Raw genomic sequence first — 18081 nt, 5'->3', positions numbered from 1 at the left:
AGTTCATATCTTATATCTTGATTAGCATCATTTTATAAGGGTGTACGTATTATGATCCTCTGCTAGAACTATCTTAGACATGTTCTAATGATTACGAATGAGGGAAACCAGACATGTATGTTTTTTTTTTGTTTTTTTTGTTTTTTTTTTGGTGAGGCGGTGGGGTTCTTCCTTATTTGACTTAATATGATTTTTTTCCCCGGGTCTTTCCATATCCTTATGAATAGGGTGATGTTATTCTGATGGAAGCATAGAATTTGATTGTGTATATTTACCACATTGTCTTGATCGATTCATCATCCACTGAGGGACATCTGGATTTATTTCATGTCTTGGCTAACCAAAGATTTTTTTTTAAGTGTGTATACCTTTATGCAGGTAGCCAGAAGGGCATGATCTAAAGGTGTGGGTAGATTTTTTTCCCTTTTTAGGTTGAAAAATATTTTGAGCTTACATTTCTCATTTTGTTGTAGGCAGGGTAAGTATAATGGCAAGGGTACTATTTTATCTTTGTTAAAAAGACACGAGTACTAGTCCAGATATTTAATTCCTTGAGACTGAAGGTCTGTCACATGTTCTCTGAATCGATAAGCCAATAAAACTACCTGTTTAGTGTGTCTCATAGTTTTTGTAAGAATGAGATGAAGTATGCATGAAGGTACTGACAAGTTTTCAAAGTTTACTCAAATGTAAAGTTTTATGTTTGGATGAGTGATAGAAAAAAGTCACAAAGGCTGGAGCTGACTAAGGTCCCTCTGTGTATGTAACTATCCCTGTGTGGCCAGGTTCGACCGCATGGGTTTTGCCCTTAAAAACCCAGCATAAGCGCTGCTCGGGGTCACAGTGTCAGCTCCTGAGTCTGCACTGTGTCCCTGGCCGGTCGGTTCATCATCTACTTCCCAATAAATTCACCTTTTTATATGAAAAAAAAAAAGAAAAAGAAAAGTCACAAAAACGCTGGGTGTTAAGGAAATCTTGAATACATCGCATCAAAATGCACCACCCTGGCCACAATGTTAATTGTTCATACCCTGTCCTTTGAAGCACTTAAAACCAATTGTGTATAGCTCATATTGTATAGAGTGTATGTATGTGGCCTACGATACAGTGCACAACTATGAAATTCGGAATAAGCCTACACTGGCCTCTGCTGGATGGAATATAGAGTGTACTCAGAACCACTTTTAACAGATGCAGATTCATCTTTTTAATTCTTGTGACATCTTTATTTGAAAATCCTGTCTTACATCTATGTGAAAACAACATGGGAGGTGTTTATGGATATGTCTGATTTTAAGAATCCATCCCCAAACTCAGACTGGCTAGTCCAGGAACCTAGGCTTTCACGCCAGCTTTGAAAAGTCTGCCATAAATGAGAGGGAGGAGAGGTAAAGAGAGACATATGAATCCTTAAGAATTGCATGCTTAGAGGAAGTAAGCGAACAGAGAGGACCTTGTGGTGGCCTGGGAACCCCCCGGGGGTGTGGGTGGGCGAAGCCCCTTATGGGTTTCCTATAAAACCCCCTCATCTCCATACTTATTCCCGGGCCCATGGAACCAAGAGACTGCCCATTCATTGTTGTCATCCTTCCTCCTGGGGCCATTGATTTAAGTGGCCTTCAGCCGGTTACCGACAGCCAAGAAGTTTTCTGCCAGCCCAAGACAGACCAGAGTCTGATCATGGAACTTCTGGAGCTGCAGGCCCACGTGCCGGGTGAGGCCGGGGGGTGCAGGGGGCTAGTATCCAGCAGGATGAGTCTGTGCAGCCCCTCACCTTGGAGAACCTGGCCGTGAGGAGTTGCTGCCAAGAAGCCTGGCTCCTCTATGAACAGCAGAGAGCTAAAGGGAACCAACAGGTCGCAAAAGATGGTGACACTCCATCAGGCTTTGCTTCGGTTGCCCCAGTACCAAACAGATCTCTTGCTCACCTTCAACCAACCCCCTTCTGGCAATACATCATCTCTGGGTCCTGAAAACCTGTCACCACCTCTCTGGAGCCTGAATAACTCTGAACAAGTAGTGACCAGTCTCCAGGATCCCAACGTCTTTGGTCCCCAATGAAGATTTCCCCGAAGCATTGTATGTGTGATGCTGGGAGGGCCGAAGAAAAAGAGGTGAATACCTGCAGTTCCTTTTGCTTCTCTGTGCATAAACCTAAGACACCTCCTCTCTGCAGAAATTGACCTGTTTTGTAACATCAATAACAAAAACAATTGCATGCTCATTTTGGTATTATAAATTGCATTTTTGTAAGAATAAATTGGAAAGCTTTTATGGAACACCAGGGGTAAGAATAATTATTTTGCTTTAATGCCAGCATTTTATATTATTTTGAGTTTATACTCAACAATGAGAAAGTATGCCAGGGATGGCTTTACTGGATTGTATCGACCTCAGATGTAGAGCCGAGTCCACAGGGGCATACAGAATTTGAGAGCAGGCTCGGGTATAGTAGGCATACTATTCCAAGTTTGCAGGATTACTGTGCTTGTGTCTGTGGACCACATCTCCTCCATCAATGGGAAATGTCCTTGCCGCTGCTGTCTGGTTTGCCAGAATGGTGGTTCTTAGTAGATACACAGGCAGGAGATTGGAGATACTCCCCTCAGGTTACCACCCTCAGAGGCATCTTGTTGCCCATACATCCAGGAAATCCTGCTTGAATAATCTTGATGTTTCTGGTAGCTTTTCTGTTGCAAATCTCACCCATGAAGGTGCTTAGGATACTATTAAAAATGCACTCAAGCATAGAGGATTATGATCAGTAACTGCAATTTAAAAGAGGAAGATCAAATTTAAATATGAAATTTAATTTGAAAAGAAATTTAATTTGACTCCTATAATATTAGCTATATAGACTCCTACAATATTACATAGACCTATACTATTACCTATATATTCCCCTATAAATATATATAAGCACACACAAACACACACACACATATGTGTGTATATATATATATATATATGCCTCTTTGGAAGGAAGAAGATACATAATGTAGGTATTCCTCCTAGACTGAGAATTAGAAGAAGTTAGGTTGGAGAAAGTACTTTGCACTTCTACAAATAAATGCTTGCTTTGATTGCTTTATTCATGGGATGGTAGAAAAATTACAAAGTACTAAGAGGAATGAACATCCACAGAGACACAGCAAAACACAAAACAGTTTTCCTCTTTCTGAGGCAGTCAAACTCTTGATGTCTCCACCTCCATCACCAGTAAAGATTACATGTCTTAATCTTCTTTTGGCCAAGTATAGCCATTTGACTAAGTGCCAGTGGGATGAATGGGGAGCTGACAAGTACAACTCCTGAGCAGAGCCCTAAGAATAAGTTCAGGATTCTTTGCTTTTTTTTTTTTTGCCAGTCCTGGGCTTGAGCTCAGGGCCTGAGCACTGTCCTTGGACTTTCTCAAGGCTAGAGCTCTACCACTTGAGCCTCAGCACCACTTCTGGCTTTTTTCTATGTATGTGGTACCTAGGAATCGAACCCGGGTCTTCATGCATGCTAGGCAAGCACTTTAACCACTAGGCCAAACTCCCGGCCCGGATTCTTTGCTTTTAAATCCATGCTCCTATGGCTGGAAATTGGTAATTACTAGAACAACTCCCTTAGGCCCAGAAATGGAAATCATGTGCTCAGATGGCAGAGGGGTCCAGCAACCTGAATCACTAGATCATCTCGGAGAACAGCGCCTGTTCATCTGTCACTAACTGTTGTATGAGGCAGAAAATAAAATTCCTGTTCCAGGACCTCTGTTTTGGTGCTTTCTTTACTTGGTACCTTAAACCATGTCTTCAGAAGTAATAAGAAGTGATGGATATATCTTCATCATCCTTTCATTCCTAGACATGAACGTGCAGATACGTAACGTATGCCATAGAGCATGTAAAAGTTTTAAGGAATAAGTTATATGTATTTCCTATGGGGGCAGGCAATATCACATAACTTTTGCAGCTTTATCTCCCAGCAGAGGGCTGTGGTGGGAGGGTGGAGGATTAATCTGCATTTCCATCTTAACTGTTACTTGGCTGTAAACTTGCCATAGATATGAGGATGCTCATGGCTCAGCTCTTGGCTTCTTTACCTTGCATGTTAGTGGAAAGACATAGCGAACAATTTTATAGAAAGGAATCTCAAGTGATTTTATATAATTTGAAAAAACCCAAAAACATGGCTATGTGACAGAGACTGGTCCTGTCCTTTTGCTGTCAGGAGATGGAGGAGCAGAGAGCTGGAACATCAGGATCCCACACATCTCTCTTCATGGATATGGAGAGAAGCTGAACTGTGGTTATATATTGATTTGATTTCATCATGGGTGGTACTAGATGGAGCTGGATTAGTGATGATGATGATCCTTGGATCAAACTCAGTATCATGATCAAGGGAGTGGGGCTACAGAACATCGAAGCAATCCCATTATCTTTCAGCTGGTGGAAGGAAGAAAGAAAATAAGGTCCTATTTACCCTGTGTGACATTATTTGACAACGAATTAAGGTAGCGCCAGTATAGACTGCACCATGATGAGTTATGAGTTATGTTATGCCAAGTGGAAGAAGCCAGATCCTGAGGTCATGTTAAGAATCCACTTGTATGGTATGTCTAACAAAGATGAATCTGTAGTAACAAAAACCAGATTAGTGGTGGCCTGCAGTTGAGGGGCAGGAAAGAGGAGAGTCTGCTGATGGGTGCCAGGCACCCTTTGGGGATGGTTGACATGATCTCAAAGTTCAGTTGTGGCAATTACAATGCAATTCTGTATGTTTGCTAAAAATCACTGATTACCATGCTTCAAATGAGTGCAATTATGGCACATAAATACATAAAACAAAGTTATAGAAAAATGGAGGTGTTGCGCACAGACACTTAGATCCTTATCCTGAATTCTTCACCAGACCAGCAGCGTGTGGCCTTCTGCCTCCGTGTTTGCCTGGAACCAGGAGATTCCTTCCTATCAGGAAAAGAAATTGTGTATCAACTTGCAAGTAGAGAAGGACTGTGTGCAGAAAGAACAAAGTGAACTTCCAGGGTTCTCTGGCAGCTGTCACCCTGCTGTACACTCTATAGTGTCAGGAAGCCATGTTCAGACCGGCTAAGTCTGCTCTTAGGGCTTCTTATTCTGTGACTTTCTTGCAAAACCGTAGTTCGTCTGACAGGTTACCAGCATGCCATATTATCTATTTTGTTTATCTCAGAGATTGCTAAAAAAGTTTCTTAAACATGGCTGTTTCAATGTCAAAGAATGATATGGTCTACAAAGAAAGGGTAAGATGAAATTCTGTGATATCTAGAGGAAACACAGCCAATTACAGATAATGTTTTCATTTCTGTTTGAGAAGGGCAAAAAGAACTTATGCTGCAAGTCCTTTTGTTCTTTGTTCTTCAGCTGTGGCTTCCTTTACTTCCCATCTTTTCAGCAGCTCCATACTTGCAGCCTCGAGGACTGAACTGCTTTTCTGTGTTCTGTCCATTTCACTTTGTGAGCACACCTCCGTTGTGATTGGCTCCCCAGCTCAAGTGCACAGTTTGGGTTAGGCCTTCCAAATGTACCCTGCCACACATGTGTCACTGAATGTGTGCTCCAGCCTTCCTGGATCACCCAGTGATTGTGCTTGGGGACCTCGTGTCTGCCCATGCTGAGGGCTTTGTTCAAGAAATCTTCCTTGTATGGAATAACCTTGAAATTGTAGTTGACCTTGGATGCCTCAATCCTATGGAAATTGTGATTCTCCCAGAGCAGTTGTGATTTTACTAAGTGTCTAACTCTTTAACTCCCATGTATTGACTGCCACAAGCTCCTACTTTTTTTTTCTTTTCAATTTGTAAATATTATTTAACTTCTTTGTTTGTAGACTCTGTAAGAGTGGAAACTAGGCCTTACTCATCTTTGTCATCTTGCACAGAATAACTTGGTTTTAATGAACTATATAATTCATATATCACCTAGATTTACTTCCGAAAAGTAAATTTATAGCAACTTTGCCCTCTCTCCATGTGTGTTTTTCTCTGGAAGTGATAAAACGGGACATTTCAAACATTTCATCATTTTGCTATTGTGTCCCTCATTGAAAGCTTTTGACATACTTTTTTTATTTTAAAATTTTCCAGGCCAGGCTTGTGCATTTGTGCCTTGGCAGGTTGATGGCTACGACTGTGAATAATGAGTCAATTATCATCCAGCCTAAGGGAAAGCACAATTATTCCTGACTGGCCAGGCTGAGGCAATCCTCTCCTCCCTGTGTCCTTTCAAATGGAGAACATAAAACAGTTGGAATTCAGAGCACTGCAAAGGGAATTTAGACTAAACATTTGTGCGCTGAGTTTAGCTTCCTTGGATTTATTCTGATTTATGATTGATTGGTTTTTAAATTGCTTATTTAATCCTAATGACTATTGCTTCAGGGGAGGCCAGATACCAGGAAGCATGTGATCAAGAAGCAGTGGAGTGAAGTAGTTGGGCTGGACAAATCAAGAACAAATATTATTGTCCTGAGAAACATTGCTCTAGGCTAGAAGTACAATGTGAGAATCACCTCCTGATTTTCCGAGTACCCAACCTTGTTATAAGCATGATTGCTTATCCCTTATTCTCTTTGCAGAAGGCTTTTTTTTTTTTTGCAATTGCTCCCCCCACCGTGTTGCACAGAATATTCCTCCTCCCCCTCCCCCACATCCATAAATTTTTCTTTCCTTCTAGCAGTATATTCAGTATCTCATTGTGACTGAGAACATGCACTTGATTTATATTGCTATTGACCATAGCGCTGAAGAACAGACACTTGGAGCTTGCTGGCAGGATTTGATCATGCATTCTGCTGCTGCTTGTGCTGGTCTGTGGAAGCCACCAAATGTGGCAAATACATTCCTGCACACGGGTACTAGTCTGCCTTTTGTGTGTGGATGCATTTGAATTTTTGAAGAAGTTTCTTTTAAAATTGAATTCTCCAAAAATAATCACTTTCATCAGGAAACACTGTCATCAACAGGTGACTAGGGTCTAATTTACCAAGGCATCAAAAGTTTCTACCTTTTCAAGGCATGTGACCTTTCTCTTTGGTCTGAAATTAGATGCTGAATGCGTAGTGGTGGCCTCATAAGCCAGATCTCGGATGCTTGTCTGTTTGGTATCAAAAGGAAATTGAAATTCCATTGCTTCAGAATAATAAAAACCTCTGAAAACCTTTAGGGGCCAGGAGGGGGAGGGACTTTTGTCTCATCTGTATTGAAGTTTTGATTCAGAAATGCCCAAAGAAATGCTCTTTCAGGTCTCAATAACTTACTTGTTCTCTGAAACATTGCTGTTAGATTTCTAAACTGTATTATGCCTGACACGTATTTCAAAGCATGAAATATTAGGGATAACATGAAAGGGTAGAAAGAGGGCCCTGATGAAAAGCAGAAACAGAAGAGAATGAGACAAACAGTTGGGTGGCTCGTGTGGACAGCCACCAGTATCGCTCTGGGAAGTAGCATCTGGGCTCTAAATCAGGCTGTCTGTAGGCCACTTCGAAGTCAGAGCTGGGCCAGCGCCTGCCATTCTGACATTATCATATTGAAAACTAACTTGTTTTCTATCTCCTTCTTCCAAGGGATTTATTATTAAATAGGTTTAGAAAACGGATCAAAGACTTTATAAGGAACACATGTTTTTAGTCTTCAGAAGGACATTGCATGTATTCTTGTGAATCGAATCTTAAGGTTTAGGGAGAAGACTTTCATTGTAGGTTTAATCAGAAAGAAAAAGTTCTTTTCTGAATCTCCTTGCATTTCAAAAGTAAACAAGGATGTTTATTAGATTTGGGGCTATACTGATAATGCAATATCAGCATGAGAAGCTTGAACTTCATTACATTTTGCTCTTTATTTCAAAGGAGTTTCATCTGGCTACCTGTTGGCTAACCTGAAATATAGAGGAGTATATTGAATATTCCAAGAAAAAAAACAGCTTGGTTTTTTTTTTTTTTTTTTTTTTTGGTAAAATAGTATCAGACATTGCTGTGCCTTTCCTTACTTTAGTCAACTATTAAAACAGTGTTGCAATGGGTTTGTGACATTGTCCTTGTAACATCAGATTTAGATTGTGTTCAACTTAAAGGATATTCAGGGAGGACTGATTCTCTTCTATCTTTTAGTCTAACAGTGCACCAAGGAGTGGCCATAGTTATAGGAAACCATTTTCTCTTCTAAGTTTGATGAAGTTTGAGGAACCTCTGCATCCTCAACGAACCTTTCTCCATTCCTATCTTGATCTATCCGGCTACCTCTCTTAGTGTTGTTTCTGGTGGGATTGGGACAGCTGTATGGCTATAATGGATTAACTTCTAAGACCCTTATGAAGGATCATATCCCATTTGTATTTATAATCACCTTCTCAACACCTTACTCAGTCTTCCAAGCCCCCACCCCTGGGACACAAGGCTAGTAGTGCTTCATACTGGAATCTCTACAGCTTTATTAGGGTGAAAGGTCATCTCTCCCAGTAATAGCTAGCTAAGAGACATTGGTGTGGTGCAGCAGGCAGTAGGGGTGAGCTGATCTGAGTGTGTATTATTATGGATATAGCCTTTTAAAGAAAATGGCACATTTGATATTTTTATTTTCCTATTCTAGCTTATTAGTGACATATCAGTCATAGGCTGTTCTCCACAGACCTAAATCCTATCACCGATAGACTACTCGGAAACAAACAAGGAGTCAAGCTGGACTCACATTAAACTGTTACCTTCACAACAGTCTCACTGGCACTGATGTCATGCAAATGACAACTCAGGATACAGTGAAAAGAGATGTAAAAAGAAAGGCATTGGACATAATTGTTTGTAGTTATTCTGGTGTGTAGGAGTATGAGTAATTTTCATATTTTACCTTTTTTTTACTTGGTTGAGTTCTTTAAAAAAAGATTTTTTTTTGCCAATCCTGATGCTTGAACTCAGGGCCTGAGCACTCTCCTTGGGCTTTCTTTCTTTTTTTTAATTAAAGAATTTATTAACATTGATTTTTTACATCATATTTCAAATGATGTATTTAACAAACAACAATTCAAGAAGGGAATCTCTGTATACAACCACTGGTACTTAGATTTTAGAACATAATTAAAATTAGGCTGAGGGTTTGTATGTCATAGATACATATTAATCTATGTAATAAAACATTATGTCTATAGAGTCATAGATTTTTATATCTATGTAGTTGTGTTTATATTTCCAATACCATGTCCATAGCATTGGGTATGCAAATATTGGGTCCCTGCTCTTGTACTGTTTGGATCTAATAGCCACATATTAAGGATACCATGCGTCTTTTGTTCCTTTGGTCTTGACTTGTCTTGCTCAACATGATTTGCTCTAGATTCATCTGTTTCCCTGCGAATGCCATTATTTTATCTTATCTGTTGGCTATGTAGAATTCCATTGTATATATATACCTCATTTTCTGTATCCATTCATCTGCAGTAGGGCATCTGGACCTTGGGCTTTCTTAAAGGCTAGAGCTCTACCACTTGACCTACAGCACCACTTCTGTATTTTTTTCATATATTTTTTATTGTAATTAATAGAAGGGTTACATTATATTCACCAGATAGAAGGTGCATTACTTTACAAACATTGATACCCTTTCTCATGTCTTGGTCTCCATTTCCCTCCTTCCACCCCCGCCCCTCATCTTGTTTTCCCCTTTCCCTATCCGATTTTAAATAACCAAATAAACATATATACAGTATATCAGATAACAAGGTAAAATATTGTAACCACATGAGATAACCAAGGGACAGCAAAAGAGATGAAAGATAGCATAGTACATTAAGGACAACAATCACTCATATGGCTTTTGTTTCTATATCCTGGAAGTCCTTTCATTTAGGGTCATACTATATGGCCTTATGTGTCTAGGTTTTGCTCTATTGCAAATCTCTGCTAAGAGAGCCCAAGGTTTCTATTGATTATGACAAATGAGGGAAACCATTTGTTAGGTCCGCCTGGAAGAAATGACTTTTCCCTTGGTTCTCTCCCCCTGCACCCTGGAAATGCCCGCCTGGCACCTGTAACCCTGGCATCTGGAATGCCTGGGGGCAGTGGGAGGTCCCCACTGAGGCATTTCCTCATCCTCTGAGATCACATCCACTTCCACTGTGTCTATACCCCTCCCCCTATATAATCTCTCACTTCCCGCCCTAAGCCCTCTTGCTCACCGGACTCCATCTTGGGCGGCAGGAGTCTGCTCTTTCCTCACGCAACAAACCCTCTTCTCTTGAACTGTGTGGAGTTTCCTTTCGGCAGACCTTACATTTGGTGCCGTCGGATGGGGGAGAGGGTCAGGAGTGGCTGGATCCCCTCCGTTTCTCGAGGGTCAATTGGCCTTCTGCCTCCCTTCCTTTGGACCAGAGAAAGGAAACTCCACTCCTAGACCTCTGCCTTTCCCATGGCTGGAGGTGCATTCGCTACAATGTTTCCTGTCTCTGCCTGGTGAGTGACTCCTGTCTGCAGGCCTCTGTTCTGTCTCCTTTAACCCACCCCTGCCTAGGGCTCTCTCCCTGTACCCCTACTCCCCAATCTGTTCTGGTGAGATTAGATTCCCCCTCCTCCCCACACTCTACTTTCCCACTCAACATCATTATTGACTCTACCCAATGATGTCCTCACTGACTCCACCTCCTGTTGTCCTCACTGACTCTGCCCCATGTTCAGTGACTCCATCCCCTAACAGCCTCACTGACTCCATCCCTAGTCACCACTGCTTCCCTCCCCTAGTGTCCTCACTGACTGGGTCCCCCATCCATGTCCTCACTAACTCTTCCACTACCTCCTCACTGACCATGCTCCATCCTCACAGACTTCACTTCCTGTTCGTGTTTCTTATTACAATGGGGTCTCATCAGTCTCACCCAAGCCAGGACACCCCCTTGGGATATCTTTTATGCTCTTTAGATGTTCTTCTACTCAGAGACTCCATAAAGCCAAATCGGCTCATCTTTTATTGCAATTGTGTCTGGCCAAAGTATAGTCTAGACAACTGGTCTCAATGGCCCCAAAATAGGACTTTGGATTATAATATTCTCAGGAATTTAGACAGTTTCTGCCGACGCAATGGTAAATGGCCAGAGGTTCTATATGTTCAGGCTTTCTTTGATCTCCATTCTTGCCCTTCTCTCTACCAATCCTGTTCAACTTCCCCTATCCTACTGGCACAGGGGCATCCTGTCCCTGCCAAATCACCTAAGAGCCTGGAGCCTCTTCCTAAACCTAAAGTGCCTGATCCCCTACTCAACATTGAAGACTCTGCTTCTCCTCCCCAAGCTGAACCTTTCCTTCCTGCACCTCCCCCTTCATCTCCTTTTGACTCACCTTCTGCTACTCATACTCGATCTTGTACTGATAGCTCACAGCCTCCACCGGCCTCCTTATATCCTCTGCGGGAGGTGGCAGGGGCAGAAGGGGTCATTCGTGTGCATGCCCCCTTTTCAATGACAGATCTTTCCCAGATTGAGAAGCGACTAGGATCATACTCCCAAGATCCCAATAATTATACCGAAGAGTTTAAATACCTTGTTCAGACTTATGGCCTAACCTGGCATGACTTATATACAGTCCTGTCCTCTACCCTTACCCCTGAAGAAAAGGAAAGGGTTTGGGTTGCAGCCCAGGCACATGCTGATGAAACCCACCACCTAGACAATATTTTCCCAGTAGGGACAATGGCCATGCCCAGGGAAGAGCTCAAATGGAATTATGAAAATAATGCTCCTGGAAGGGTTAGCAGAAACAGGATGGTAACTTGCCTGGTAGCTGGCCTCCAGAAGGCAGCCCACCATGCAGTCAACTATGATAAACTAAAGGAGGTTACCCAGAAACCCACTGAAAACCTGGCTGAATTTCTTGATCACCTCCAGTATTCCAGCATATAACGCTGGCACTCCATCGTTATACTAAGCCGGAGTCAAAAGAAGGTATAGTGGTCCTTAATACCCATTTCATTTCCCAGTCAGCTCTCGATATTAAAAAAATAAAGTTGAAAAAGGCTGAGGATGGCCCTCAAACCCCTCAAGGAGATCTGGTGAGTATGGCCTTTAAGGTTTTTAACAACCAGGAGGAACATAGAAAAGCTGATAAGGCTGCCCGAAATAGGAAAAATTGCCAGCTCCTGGCTGCTGCCCTTTGGGCTCCTCAAAGAAGTGCCCAGCACACACCACCCAGACCATGCTTCAAGTGTTGCAAGGAAGCCCACTGGACAAGAGCTTGCCCTGCTCTACAACCACCATCTGGACACTGCCAAAGTGTGGACAGATGGGATACTAGGGATTCGACTATCCCTCCTCGTCTCTACAAGGTGGGCCAGTCCCTCCCATACCCCACACACATGGGGAGGAGCCCAACTTATCTGAGATATTCAGCTTGGCAACAGAAGTGTGATGCTGCCCAGGGCCACTGGATCCCACAAGCATCACAATGGAGGAGCCCAGGGTATGTCTCCAAGTTGTAGGCAAGCTACTTGTATCCGTTCTTTCAGATATGGGAGCCAGTTATTCGTTGTTACCTGAATATTCCAGCCTGTCTTTTCCCTCCCAGATCTCAGTGGTGGGTTTAGATGGCCTTCTTACTTGTTCTGCAACTACCCATATAGAATAGATAACTTTCCTTTTGTACATTCCTTTCTAATCTTACCCCACTGTCCCATATCCAAGGCTTCCTCAGCCCCTTTAAGTCCTTTTCCTTCTCCCCCAATTTTGCCTGAGAATTGAGTCTTTCTGAAGACCCTTAATCTGTTTGGTTTACATCCTAAGTGGACAGGCCCTCATCAGGTCCTGCTGACCACTCCCACTGCAGTTTAGCTCAACGGACAGCCACAGTGGTTTCTTCTGTCAAGAGTGAAAAAGGCTCCTGCTCTTGCCCCTTCTATGACTCCAAGGTGTCTTGCATCCCTGAAGCAGATGGGACCCCTACCTCTTAAGACTTCTTTTGAATTTCATCCAAGGACACATATGCATGTTCACTACCATGGAACTCTTACTGCTCCTTCTGGACGGACAGCATCCCTGCCTTCTGCCCTCAATGTTGACTCCCCTTGTCAGCAGGAAGTAGCCAGAAAGAGTTGGCGCCCCTTTACAACTATCAGAAGGCGGAATGTTAGGTCCGCCTGGAAGAAATAACTTCTTCCCTTGGCTCTCTCTCCCTGCACCCTGGAAATGCCCGCCCAGCACCTGTATCCCTGGCAACTGGCATGGCTGGGGGCAGTGGGAGGTCCCCACTGAGGTATTCCCCCATCCTCTGAGGTCACATCCATTTCCGCTGTGTCTATACCCTATATAATCTCTCACTTCCCGCCCTAAGCTCTCTTGCTTTCCGGACTCCATCTTGGGTGGCAGGAGTCTGCTCTTTCTGCACACAATAAACCCTCTTCTCCTGAACTGCGTGGAGTTTCTTTTTGGCAGACCTTACACCATTGAGCCTATGTTTCTTTGAGTCTGGGTTACTTCACTTAATATGATTTTTTTTCTAAGTCTTTCCATTTACTTACAAATGGGGGGATATCATTCTTTCTGACAGCAACATACAATTCCATTGTGTATAAATACCACATCTTGTTGATCCCCTCATCAACTGAGGGGCATTTGGGTTGGCATGCTAGGCCAAATTCTCGGCCCCACGATTCTTTTTTTTTTGAAGAAAGTTTTTCAGTAAACAAAAGTCAAACTGTGTGGATGATGTTTCCTAATACTACATAACTATATAATACCATATAACTGTGTCATTTCAGAGGATAATGTGACCAAACAGAGAGAACTTGGAATTGATTCTTCAAAAAACATAGCTTCCTCAGTCAAATTTACTAATAAAAACGAACAAAATGACCACTGTCTTGGAAAGACAGCCATCTTTCTTCATACTTCATCACAGTGTTCAGAAGAAGAAGAAGAAGAGGTAATACCATAGTTTAGTTACAAAAATGATTTGAGGCAAAAATAAAGAAAAACATTGTTAATGAATTAAAAAGAAGAGAAACTAAAAGAGACGTGGGACAGTTGGGAAACTGGTAACTTCTCATTCTCAAGTAACTGTTGGGGTGTGTGGTTGAAAATCATCATTACATCTCAATATTTCAAGAGTTGCCATTAATGACAGACTGAAACTTGGCTTTTTTTTCTTTCTCAGTTTTCATCTAAAAGCTTTGTAAGGATATGCTGTCTATAAATTTTCCTGGAAATCATCAGTATCTTTGTTTATAACAATAGTTTGTTTTTATAGTTCTCTTTGTAAAATGAGGTTTTTTTCCTTAGTAGTCCCAATTTTATCTCTTTCAAACTTACAATAGAAACTGTTATTAGGGTTTTCTAGGACTTTCTACGTGTCTGTGTTAGAAATGTGTGTAGGATCATAGGTCCCTTACTATTTTAAGGACATTTCCCAGTGACGATTGCGAGATGTGACTTTTCTTTTTCCTAGGAAATTCACATTTTACTTACAATCATTGATCAATAGAAATATGACACATACTGAGTCTTTGGCCCCTATCTGAGAGGCAAAAATTGTTGATTTACATGGTTTTCTAACTACTTGCAAAGGTTGTAGTAGCAGTCTTTTGTTTTTTCCACCCACTGTTCTCTGCAATGGGACAGGAGGTGTGGAGTGTTCCTGTTCTAATCATGACCACATTGGGGTTAACTTGGTTACATGTTGCATGTTACATGAGCCTAGAGGCCAGAAGTAGAAGTTACAATACCTGAAAACCCTTTTCTGAGGCTCGGAAACTCTGGTCTTTAATGTATAGCTAATTAACAAAACCCAGACAGGCTACAAGATCAGGTCTTTCGTTGTGGTGGTTTTAATACCTTATCGGTATATCCTCATTATATTTTCCTTTTTTAAAAATATTTTCAGATAGTGATAAATGAAGGCCAGAAGGTCAGCAGCTCCTTTCAAGGGGATTTGAAGTGGGCTGGAAAGGTGAAGGTAAGATATGACTTTGTTTTGTTTTCATAGGAAAAAAACCAAACAATCAAATAAACAAAATAAGATGTGTAAGGTTGTTTTCTTTTATACAAAGTTGAGAATTCACTAGAGTTTCATCTTTGAGATTTTTGTACATTGGTATTTAAACAAATATTATTAGGTAGCTGTAAAAAGAAGTTGCAATTCTATAGGTCAAATTATGAATCCATGCATCTTGATCAGTGTCACCCTTCCATTGGTCTTCCCTATATTTCCACTTCCCAAGTTCCATTTTTACATAATGTACACTGAATATAATGACCCTACAAAGGGTATTTGCTCACCCTTTCTCCCTCCATTTCTTAGAGCCTTTCCTCCTCTCACCATTTGTCTCCTTGTTCCAAACATATTTGCTGGTACTGGGGCTTGAACTCAGAGTAGGTTGGTTAGTTTTTTTTTTTTCTCATGGATGGTACTCTACCATTTGAGCCATGGTTTTACGTCTGGATTTTTGGTGGTTAATTGGATATAATAATCTCATGGACTTTTTTGCCTAGGCTGACTTTGAACTATGATCCTCAGTTCTCAGCCTTCTGGGTAGCTAGGTTTGCAGGCATGAATCAGTGGAGTTCAACTGTTTCCTAACTGGTGATTGAATATCTTAGTTACACCCTAGATGGTTTTCTTCTTTCTTTAAGCCTTAATGAACAAAGAGGGCCTTGATAAAGAAATGTGGCTCACATCTCCGTTTGTGTATATCATTAAGAAAAAAATATACTGGATTCCCACATTTTAGTATTGAAACTATCACACAAGTTAATTTTTTTGCTAGATACTAAGTCATAATTGTAGTTGTATACTTAGAAGCAGTGGGTTACCGTTTTAAATTCCTATGGAATAGCCATGGTCTGCCTGTTACAAGTAGAGTCAGGGGAAGACAGAGCCTTTTCTCTGAATTGCAATTATGAAATCTAATTTGTAATTTTAAGGTATTTTGTTATGCCCAAGTTTAGGTCATGGGCATAAGAAGTACGGCAACCTTACATTTTACTACTTGTCATTGGTACCAGTGGTGGAATAATTTTCTTATTTACACTCTCTGGTATTGCTCTGAGATGAATTATTTGATGTCTGAGACGTTACCATTTTGTTAATCTAAAATGTCTCATTGTCAGCTTGCAGTGGAAAGCAGAATTCCACGAGGAATAGTTTTTTGTTGAAATGCTGCTATTGTATCTGTAAAGGTCATCTGTTCTCCTTTTTACCTTTGAAGTAATTTTCAGTTTTATTTGCTAGAAAGAGAGAACACTTGATGTTTTGCCCTGTTCACCTCTCCTGTGATTTACCTAAGGCTAGATGATTTTGTTCTGAATGAACCTTTCTCTCTTTACTTTCTTTAGTTGCTTCTTTCTGGCTCTTCAGAGTGCTTCAAGAAAGCACACTATTATAATAACAGCCAGACTACCACCACCATTTTTTTTTCTGAAAAGTCATAAAATTCAGTACATACTCATACAAAATTTTAAAAAATTGAGAGGGGGGCCGGGAGTTTGGCCTAGCGGTAGAGTGCTTGCCTAGCTTGCATGAAGACCTGGGTTCAATTCCTTGCTACCACATACGTAGAAAAAAGCCGGAAATGGTGCTGTGGCTTAAGTGGTAGAGCTCTAGCCTTGAGAAAGCCCAAGGACAGTACTCAGGCCCTGAGTTCTATCCCCAAGACTGGCAAAAAAAAAGAAAAAGAAAAAGAAAAAAAATTGAGAAGGAAGGGAAAAGTTGTAAAAGATGGGAGAGAATAACTAAAGGAATGAACACTGATCAAGATTTGTTGTATTCATATACTATTTTGTTGAACAGCAACTTCTTTTATTTAAAGATAAAAACTAAAATTAAGAAGCTAAATGGATGGGCTAGAGTGCTTGTCTAGCATACATGAAACGCTGGGTTCAATTCCTCAGTACCACATAAACAGAAAAACCCAGAAGTGGTGCTGTGGCTCCAGTGGTAGAGTGCTAGCCTTGAACAAAAGAAGCTCAGGGACAGTGCCCAGGCCCTAAATTCAAGCCCCACAACTGGCAAAACAAAACAAAAACTAAACAAAATGGCTGTCATGGAAGTGGTATATATATTCTGGGTGAGAATCTAGAACAAAGTCCCTTTTTCAAAATTCTTTGCTATTATTTATTCCCTTTCAGAGATCTGACTAAGGTGCCTACAAAACCTAGGCCACCTTCCAAACGTGCTGCCTCTTTCAGATGGGAAAGTATAGGAACACAAAGGCTTTGAGGCCAGACTGACTAGTTAATGGGCAAAGTGGACCCAGCCAGTCAGTTGACTGCGATACAAATGGATTCAAAGACTTCACAACAATTTTTTCTTTAAATCTGTCTAACATCATACATTGAGGTTAAATTTTTTTTGTGTGTGTGTAGGTGGATAACTTCCTCAGTTTGGAAGATTTGGACATAGAGGATGAGGCTGAGCCCCAAATAAGCACGGGTATGCTCTTTTTTTTTTCTATATGGGTAACTTCTTTCTACAAATTACAAATGAAGATTTAAGAACCTTTTTTTTTTTGTCCAGGGGGTGGGTGGGCTGGGCTGGCAGAGGAATGTTACCGATCACCTGTCTGCAGCAGGAACACTGATGTTGTGAACTTTTTTCTTTGTTTTTGTATTTGTTTTTATGTTGTTCTTGGGGCTTGAACTCAGGATCTGGGCACTGTCTCTGAGTTTTGTTGCTGTTAAAGCTAGCACTCTTCTACTTGAGCTACAGCTCCACTTACTGAACTTTAAAAAATTTTATGTCAAACTAAGATTTTTTTTCTAGATTGGCCAAACTGTCTTGATGATTGTGTAACCTTTGGTTTTAAGCAAAATAAAGGTGCTCCTTTTGTTCTTTGCCCTCAATTTAACAGATGATTGATTCTAAAATAATTTTCTTACATATATCTCTTATATTGTCAGCTCCTTATTTGCTAGAAGTGCAGTGTTGTAAATTGGGGTTGTAAATTTAGGGATACATAAAACACCAAATGATTGTAAATATCATAAAATATCACAATTGATTACAAAAATAGTGAGAAAATCTAAACATTTTGCTTTTAAAAGTATTTACAGAATTTAAACTGGAGGTGTGGCTCAATTGGTAGCAAAT

The 18081-nt window shown here is 41.0% G+C and overlaps 1 protein-coding gene and 1 pseudogene across 1 annotated transcript in view; both read left to right on the top strand.

The window, feature by feature from the left end:
* Iftap (intraflagellar transport associated protein) overlaps positions 1 to 18081 on the top strand; it is a 72200-nt gene that overhangs the window by 32162 nt on the left and 21957 nt on the right. The window contains exons 3-5 of the mRNA XM_090347869.1: positions 13757 to 13920; positions 14878 to 14949; positions 17358 to 17424. Of these exons, the coding sequence (XP_090203995.1) occupies positions 13757 to 13920; positions 14878 to 14949; positions 17358 to 17424 (303 nt within the window). The remainder of the gene's footprint in view (positions 1 to 13756; positions 13921 to 14877; positions 14950 to 17357; positions 17425 to 18081) is intronic.
* Positions 948 to 2255, top strand: LOC150052960 (ran guanine nucleotide release factor pseudogene; annotated as a pseudogene).

Source organism: Megascapheus bottae, chromosome 16, assembly GCF_031878675.1.
Source record: "Megascapheus bottae isolate mThoBot1 chromosome 16, mThoBot2.hap1, whole genome shotgun sequence".
Taxonomy (NCBI): Eukaryota; Metazoa; Chordata; class Mammalia; order Rodentia; family Geomyidae; genus Megascapheus; species Megascapheus bottae.
Note: the sequence above shows the minus strand (reverse complement) of the source record. Positions and strands in the feature narration are given on the sequence as shown.